The 8,947-nt window shown below is 36.7% G+C and overlaps 2 protein-coding genes across 3 annotated transcripts; one reads left to right on the top strand and one right to left on the bottom strand.

Moving 5' to 3' along the window:
• Positions 1-412: 412 nt before the first annotated feature.
• Positions 413-1,221, top strand: LOC144575942 (protein DMP7-like). Its single transcript, XM_078326200.1, has one exon. The coding sequence runs from the start codon at positions 565-567 to the stop codon at positions 1,219-1,221; it is 657 nt and encodes a 218-aa protein (XP_078182326.1). The 5' UTR covers positions 413-564.
• A 4,143-nt stretch (positions 1,222-5,364) lies between these two features.
• On the bottom strand, positions 5,365-8,947 carry LOC144575642 (uncharacterized). Of its 2 annotated transcripts, none has more exons than XM_078325851.1 (6): positions 8,778-8,947; positions 8,492-8,570; positions 8,067-8,149; positions 7,399-7,455; positions 5,949-7,303; positions 5,365-5,639 (listed from the first exon to the last, which is right to left on the bottom strand). In XM_078325851.1, the coding sequence occupies exons 1-5, from the start codon at positions 8,868-8,870 to the stop codon at positions 5,984-5,986; spliced, it is 1,632 nt and encodes a 543-aa protein (XP_078181977.1). In that variant the 5' UTR covers positions 8,871-8,947; the 3' UTR covers positions 5,365-5,639; positions 5,949-5,983. The 2 variants fall into 2 exon arrangements, with proteins under 2 accessions (XP_078181977.1, XP_078181976.1); XM_078325850.1 differs by having other exon boundaries at positions 5,367-5,639; positions 7,399-7,470.

Below are 8,947 nucleotides of genomic sequence, written 5' to 3'. Positions count from 1 at the left end.
TTGTTAATCGGTAATTTGAGTTCACTAATTAGAACGTAATGATATTAACATTCCTTGAACATTATAGATCATTACGTTTTTTCTACATATTGAATTTCTCCAGACTAATTCCCCATTATCGATATTTTTTTTACATTTTCCTATTAATAAAAATTTCGGCGAGATCAAGGCCGAGCCAGCCAGTTCCATCCGGATCTCCAATTGGCCCAAAGTATAAAATGACATACAACTGTGATTTTGTTTTGTTTATAATATGAATCCCCTTCAATATATATCACCTCCGTAGATGCTTAACCCTTGTCCCTGGAATTGCCTCTGTTGGCTTCAGAAAGGAGGAAAACCTCTCTCTCTCTCTCTCTCTCTCTTTTTATGGGTTTTTAAAATAAAAATTCTTTTACATACCACAAAAATGAGGCAATTCTTTGTTTCATTTCATAAGCAAGAAGCCAACGAAAGTTATGTAACCTCTTCATTACATGCTCTATTACACAATACAAATACAGCTTTGTTAAGGCAGTAGCACCTAGCATCTTCTCCTCCTAGTTGATCAAACCTTAATTTTCAATGGCTAACAACGATAAAGAAACAAAGCTCCTAATTGAACCCCAAATTGACTCTGGCTCTGATTCTGATATCGACTCAGATAACTATACTGATGAGTCGAGGCTTATGTACACCCTAAACCTAGTTCTTAGCGGCACCGCGCGACTCAATATGCTCCTCCCTACCGCCACCATCCTCGGCTTTACAATCTTCGCCCCTCTGTTCACAAATGATGGCCATTGTAAAACCATAAATAAATGGCTGACAATTGTTTTCATCTCGCTTTGTGCTGCCTCCTGCATCTTCTTCTCACTGACAGACAGCTTTCGTTCCCCCACGGGGCGCCACATGTACTACGGCATTGCCACATGGGACGGCATTTGGACTTTCAATGCTCGGCTCCGGCGAAGAAGGGTTGCAAATTTGGTGGATTACAGGTTGAGGTGGATGGATCTGTTTCATGTGGTGTTGTCTCTAGTAGCATTTGGTACATTCGCAGCATGTCACCATAATGTGGTGGCATGTTATTACGCAAGTGCTCCGAGAAAATTGATAAACAGCGCACCGCTGGTGGTGGGTTTTGTGGTGAGCATGTTGTTTGTTTTGTTTCCATCCCGACGAAGAGGAATTGGATATCCATTCTTACTGCGAGGTGACATGGTTCATTTACGACATTAGGTTGAGAAAAATGAACGCAATGTATTTGTTTGAATTCTTGTAAGAGTTAGGCTGGGGTGCTATGGATAGCATAGTGGCCTCTATGCTACGGCTCAATATTCGAGTTTTCAAAATCCAAACGGTCGATCCGAACCGTTCATCTTATTCTCCGTATTAATATCTGCTTGGAGACCAAATTTTACATTTTTCTGAATTTTTTTACTATTTATTAAGTATTTTACAAAATTGTTGATCCAACGGTGGCTGCACAAAACAGTAAAACCGTTGGATTAGCGATTTTCAAAGTGGCTTAATAAATAGTAAAAAAATTCAGAAAATTATAAAATTTGGTCTCCAATCAGATATTAATATGGAGAATAAGATGAACGGTTCGGATCGGCCGTTTGGGTTTTGAAAACTCGAATATTGAGCCGTAGCATAGAGGCCACTATGCTATCCATAGCACCCCAGCCTAACTCTTCTTGTAAGCTTGGCAACTGAAGATTGTAATTGAAATTTTAGTGTAGGAAGATTGTAATTGTGTTTACTCATTTTAGTCTCATTGCTTTGGTCATTTTCGTTCTTTTTTTTAAGACTTTGGGGGCAAAGACATAAATTTAAGTGCAAACCTAATGAAACAGAGGAGGGATTCAATTGCACTATTTTTTGGTGACACCGAATTACATCCTATGTTTATAAAGTTCAAACAGTCGATCCAAACCGTTCAACTTGATGGATATGTTAAAATGTGCTTGCAGATCAAATTTTACATTTTTCTAAATTTGTTTACTATTTATTAAGATGGGTACAAAAATTCAACGGTCTGAATATAGCGATTTTGTTAAATACTTAATAAATAGTAAAAAAAAAATTAAAAAATATAAAATTTGATCTACAAGCATATTTTAATATATCCATTATGTTGAACAGTTTGGATTAACTGTTTGGAATTTGAAAACTTTAAAAATAAAGAGTGTAATTCGATGTGACCAAAAAAGGTGTAATTGGATCCCCTCACTGAAATAATAGGATGCTCTTTTTACAAAATAATTATATATAACGATTAACGAAGCTGTTAGGACTTAAAAATTAATGTGTATTCAAATTAAACAATGTGTTTAGCCTTGCATATGTAATGCCGAAATTTTTAAATGTACCATAATCCAAAAGGAGATAAATCAAAATAACACGATTTTTGAAAATTTTGAATTTTGACACGGGCGTATTCCCAAGGTGCGGCCACATTTTTGCAAGCCGCATCTTCTAGATGTGGCCACCCCTTTTTTTGTTCAGATTGAACTGCCACACGAGAAGGAGACCAAAAAAAAAAAAGGGCCGCATCCCCTAAATGCGACCCGCAGAAAAGTGGCCGCATCTCCTAAATTCGAAATTTTCAGAAAACGTGGTGGTTTGGTTTATCTTTTTGTGGGTATGGTACATTTAAAAATTTTGGTATGTAATGCTCGGCAAAAAGTTTGGTTTAACCTCGCATATAGTAATCCACAAGGAATCCTGGGCGATATTATTATTCGCTACGGGACTATTCTTAGGGGTGTCAATGCGTCGAGTGGAGACATTTTCATATACGTACCTATTATAATAACGAAAAAAAAATTATCCTTATCTATTTTTTCGAATACAGTATGGATCAGATAAATGGATAAAAAATGGCATTAACATTTCAATTTGTACTTTTGATAAAATATTTTTCAAAACAAAAAAATAAAAAAATAATGATGAATACAACCAATTTGTATGATGAAAATTTAATAAAATACAAAACTTTATTGTATTATCTATCATCTTCATTAAAATATATATCTATATATATACATTTATTTTAAAAATTATCTTATGCGAAAACGTATAAGATAACAGAAAAAAAAATCGTCACCCTTATTCGTATCCAATAAACTAATGAAAAAAAAAATACCCTTATCCGTATTTTCAGATACGATACAGATCGAATAAACCGATAAATTGATGTTATTAGCTAATTACGATGCTTATTCCTCGTTGTTGTCTATGTCCGAGGAACTAACCTCGGAATTGACCACTTATACTGCCTCGCCTACTCCGAAATATTTTGGCACGGCGGTGGTGTTTATTCTATATATTGATGGCATATATCAATTAAGTAAAAGGGGTGACTTGTGAGTAATTCTAAAATATTGTGAATTGATATGCAAATCTCCTTTTCCTACTTTCCACAAACCTTATCTTGGCGGTTCCCACACTTTCTTAGACACTTGTTCCTTTTTTGGTTCAAGTAAAAATTAGAGTTTGGATAGTGGATACTGACTGTGTGATCAGTAGAATTCATGGGACTCTTTAATATTCGTGCAGATTGTGATCAGACGGTTGTTATTCAAACTCATATTTTGAGTTAGTGTAGGTGATTCGAAGTTATGAATTATAAATTTATAATTAAGTTCAATTTTTATTGATTTGTATCATGATGATTAACTTATATATGCATATGAATTTATGTGCTATAAAATATGAATTTGTGCATGAATAATAATTTGGGTCATGAGAATTCATTTACAATGTCAGTTTTTTTTTTATTGCGGATCTTAGGATGTTCTATGCTGATTGTTGCATTATATCGCTAACAATGTTGTTAAAAATATGCGAGTAAATTCCACATTGTTTATTATTATTATTATTATTATTATTATTATTATTATTATTATTATTATTATCAAATTATATGAAATTTTTTATAGAAATATATGTAGTAAAAAAATCCGTTCTTATGTTTTCTATCTGATTCCGTTTATTTTTTTGGGCAACGTAGATTGATGAACCACGGATGAATAAAGGTGGTTATTAATTACCGTTTTGAAACACAAATTTTAAAGGTGTTCTTCATGTAGAAATATATCAACATTGTTTCTTCACACAACATTTTTAATCAGTATGAAACTTTCTAACATCATTACTCGTTTGTAAGAATCAGTCTTTGATCTAGTGATAAAAGCACATAACTTTTATGTAATATAAACAAAGATTTGAATAAAGCTAGTAGAGGTCAAACCTCTACCTTTCATTTCAAGAAAACCATTACTCGCTTGTGCGTTGTCTCATTTGTTGCTGGTATGTAGGGGAACAAAGTCAGAATTTACTTGTTTAACTTGTGGTATATATATAGCATGCATTAATCAAATCTGGTAGGTTTAACTTGTCAATTTTCAAATACTGTTTGAGCTCTGTTGAGTTGACTGTGTTGCTTTCTGGTATGCTGTGCAATTGTCAATTTTGTTGCTTGATGTGCTGTCTGCTCAGTAGAGCTCAGTTGAGTTCATTTTTCAAATCATTCTTAATCTATTATATATCTTCTGTTATGATGTGTTGCTTGCTTTCCTAATGACGTTGTAAGCATAGTTGTTTTACCGTTGTTCATTTGCAAAGAAAGATTATTCCATGCTAACAGACTGACAGTAGTTTGGAACTTAGTGTCGACTTGAAGAGTAAATGACAACTTTGACAGAACTTGAATACTATTTAAAAGCCTTGAAAATTTACCTTGACACAACAATTAAGGCACTTATGGGAGCTAAATATATATATATATATATATATATATATATATATAGAGAGAGTTAGGCTGGGGTGCTATGGATAGCATAGTGGCCTCCCGTGCTACGGCTCAATATTCAAGTTTTCAAAATCCAAACGGTCGATCCGAACCGTTCATCTTATTCTCCATATTAATATCTGCTTGGACACCAAATTTTATAATTTTATGAATTTTTTTACTATTTATTAAGCCACTTTGAAAATCGCTAATCCAACGGTTTTACTGTTTTGTGCAGCCACCGTTGGATCAACAATTTTGTAAAATACTTAATAAATAGTAAAAATATTCAGAAAAATGTAAAATTTGGTCTCCAAACAGATATTAATATGGAGAATAAGATGAACGGTTCGGATCGACCGTTTGGATTTTGAAAACTCGAATATTGAGCCGTAGCATAGAGGCCTATATATATGGGAGACTATTACCATTTTTTTAAGGTTAGTGGTTTTATGGGAGACTATTACTTCAACCATTGAGAATTTCTTAAACCCTTGCGCATTTCCAGAGTCTATGACATAATGCTAACTTAAGCAATAAAATCAACCTAAAATAATCCATATCCCAATCAATGTGATTGCCATTTAATTAACATCTTCATTGAAGCGAAAAATAAAAAATCCCAATAATCAATAGTTACAAATTATCAAAGCAACCTTAACGTATAACACTGACTCAACCATACTAAACATGATAAGGCTCCATCGTTCCTAAGCCAGCCTTTAAATAAACAAAAGAAAAAAGAAAAAATCTATGCACCCTCAGTGTAGCGACAAAGAATGGCATTTGAAGAGAGAACTGACTAGATTGCGGTGAGTATCCCTCTTCAGTTAGTGAATAACTTCTGCTTGGACTTTTTCTATTTTAAATTTTAAAAAAATAATCAAATAGCCATATAATAACATAAACAAATACAAATTCCTCTAATAGGCCATGTCTTAACAGTATTACTACTGAGAACTTGTAAAATAAAAATATATGTTACTAGGGCCTGGTATGGGTCAACAACATGAATATATAAAGCCACCAACAAAAAATAAATAAGAGACACAAGGTAATTAAACAAGTTAGCATGAAGAAAGCACGAGGAAACATTAATAATTAACCAGCATATTAGTGGTATGTGGTAGTGCATTCATATATAACAAATGTACATAAGAGACTTTACCTGTACTGTGGAGAGGTGGGGTTGTGGTCCTGCTTCTAACACCCATCGTTGTAACTAGGACTTCTAGGGCTGTTACAGGGAGTTGCAGGATTGTAACTTGGGCTGTTACTGGGAGTTGCGGGACTGTAACTTGGGCTGTTACTGGGAGTTGCAGGACTGTAACTTGGGGTCATTGGTGAGTACAATGGTGAAGTCGGTGAGTATGATGGTGAAGTGGGCGAGTGTGTCGGAGATGTTGGGGAGTACACCGGTGATAACGGTGATGTGGATGAGTATGTTGTAGATGTCGAGTAGTCGACCGGTGATAGTGGTGATGTTGGTGAGTATGTTGGAGATGTCAGGTAGTACACCCATGAGGTAGGAGAATAATAACTTGGCGACCTTGGGCTGTACCCGGGCAAGGTCAGGCTGTACCCGGGCAAGGTCGGCCTGTACTCCGACGAGGTCGGCCTGTACTCGGGCGAGGTCGGGCTATACCCGCGCGAAGTAGGACTATACTCGGGAGAGATCGGCCTGTACTCGGACGAGGTCGGCCTGTACTCGGACGAGGTCGGCCTGTACTCGGGCGAGGTCGGGCTATACCCGCGCCAAGTAGGACTGTACCCAGGCGAGGTCGGCCTGTACTCGGACGAGGTCGGCCTGTATTCGGGCGAGGTCGGGCTATACCCGCGCGAAGTAGGACTGTACCCGGGCGAGGTCAGCCTGTACTCGGACGAGGTCGGCCTGTACTCGGGCGAGATCGGGATGTCCTCAGACGAAGTCGGATTGTAACCGAGCGAAGTTGGGTCGTACCCATAGGAAGATGAGCTGAGCCTGGACAAATGAGGGATGTATGATGGACTTGATGGCAGAGCATATGGCGGGCTATTCGGTGAATATCCAGGTGAGCTAGGACTATACCCGGGTGAAATCGGGATGTACCTGGGCGCAATTGGGCTGTACCCGAGTAAGGTCTGGCAGTACCCGGGCAAGGTCGGGCTGTACTGGCGCGGAGTAGGGCTGTACCTGGGAGAAGTCGCGCTGTTTCCAGGAGAAGTCAGGTTGTACCCGTTCGAGCTCGAGCTGTATCTTGGAGATGCACTAGGCGAAAATGTAATGCAACACTTAATTTGTTCGCCATCTCTAGTCTCAGGCTTGATGCAAGCATGAGAAGGGGAGGGTAAGAAACCAGGTGGCATCTGGTGTAAACCAGAGAATGAATAGTCTCCCGTGTTGTTTTTCTTAGGGTAAGGGCCAACCTCCTTGTCTTCTCTTACCCTTTTAGCAGAGATGATCTTGACACACTTACTATCAAAGCTGCTCTCCAAATCAGTAAGATCCTGTATGTTCTCTAGATTTGGCCTTTGAGACACATTCTGTATTTGAAACATAGATCCAACCTTCATTCAATGTGTGTCATATAAATTAAATTTGAAAACAGAAAAGGGTAGAATAAAACATCAAGAATTACCCGCTTAATGTCACAGGATGGTAGAGACACTGGTCTAGCATGCTGGTCAACAGTATTCTGCACAACATTTCCCTGGATTTGATAAGAAGTTCAGAGTCTAGAATAATTACCTATATATAAATAGGTAAAGAATAGAAAATCATGACATGAACAATGTTACAGATGTAAGAAACATACCACGTAGGTGTTACCTACATAAATAACTTTTACTAATTGGTTTGCATGTGTACCAATATTGGGAATTCAGTTCAAACCAATTTTCTTGGAAACGTCCCTATGCTTCGTATAGTCTACTACTAGTTTCAATGGCAAAATAAGTCCTCGACAAAATCGCAAACAACCTGTTAATTTATGATGAATGGAATTAAGATCTCAGATATTAGGAAGTCAGATACAATGCCCATAGGGTAGAGGCATAGCAGTAAATTGATTGAATACCTCCAAGAAGAAGTATTATCTGTACTACTACTAATTACTTACTATGACGAATGGTAGATAACACTTGTTAGGTAGGAGCATGATAGTTCTTCAAGATCCTCAGAATAAAATAAATGGAATTCTTATGTCTTTAGTCTTTGTATTTAATTAATGCCTCATATATCCGGTTACTGCGAAAAGTTTAGAAAAGGAAGAAAAAGAAAATTAAAAAGAGCTAGTGCTATACATACCAGTTGGCAAGGAGTTTCTAGAGAAGCTGAAAGAGGTCTTTGCTTTCCTGTTATAAAACTTCCCCACGGACCATACATGGGTCCTGACAATCACAATTTCAGAACCAAAGAAGATACAAAATTGTCAAAACTTATTTTAATTAAAGGCAGAAGCAACAACTTTTTTGAGATTAAATATAAGTTTGTCAAATGGCTAATTATAAATTGGCCAACAAATATATCTTATGTCATTTGCGAAGGTTGCCATATTTTTGGGGTGTATTTGTATTTACTTGTGAGGTACAAATCAAGCAAAAACCAGTATAATGTCTTATCCTGATTTTCTCTTCTGCTGAGGCTTAAACCCTAACCCTATGTTGTCTTCATAAATTATTCATGTAGAAAAAGAAAAACTTGAAAACTCTTGTGCTATGAAAAGTAATTACCCAAATTCCTTTCTGACAACTCAGTGCAATGCTCAAATGGCTTAGCGTGGTCACCCAAGATTTGATGCAATCTCGCGTCCTAATAAAAGCACAGTAATTCTTGTTTAGAAAAAATGAAAAGATAAACAAATTGATCAAAATAGAGCATTTTAAATTTGTTTTTAATGATCGGTCTCAACAATCCCTACTTTGATAAGCATAGATTAGACTTAAAGAAATTTGATTCAACACCAAAATCGACAATAATAGATTAGTTATCTAAATCGTTTCAATGAAAAGAGCTCACAATTTCAGAATCAAAATTTTCCAAAACCTCTCCGTCGCCTCCGGTTTTCAACGCATGACGCTCCCTCGCCTCCGGTTTTCTATCCTCCTCCATCTATTAGCGCAGCCAAAATGCGAGCAGAGCTAGAGTCGACAGCACCGAGAAAGAGCAATCGAGAAGATATCGGCGAA

The sequence above is a fragment of the Carex rostrata genome, chromosome 24, assembly GCF_964058835.1.
Source record: "Carex rostrata chromosome 24, lpCarRost1.2, whole genome shotgun sequence".
NCBI classification, from domain to species: Eukaryota; Viridiplantae; Streptophyta; class Magnoliopsida; order Poales; family Cyperaceae; genus Carex; species Carex rostrata.
This window is presented reverse-complemented; position numbering and strand designations above follow the sequence as displayed.

Coding starts and splice junctions, on each gene's coding strand:
- LOC144575942 (XM_078326200.1), top strand. CDS start 565: ATGGCTAACAACGATAAAGAAACAAAGCTCCTAATTGAACCCCAAATT.
- LOC144575642 (XM_078325850.1), bottom strand. CDS start 8,870: ATGGAGGAGGATAGAAAACCGGAGGCGAGGGAGCGTCATGCGTTGAAA. Junction 8,150..8,491: donor GTTGTCAGAAAGGAATTTGG/GTAATTACTTTT, acceptor TGTGATTGTCAG/GACCCATGTATGGTCCGTGG. Junction 7,471..8,066: donor TAGAAACTCCTTGCCAACTG/GTATGTATAGCA, acceptor TATCAAATCCAG/GGAAATGTTGTGCAGAATAC.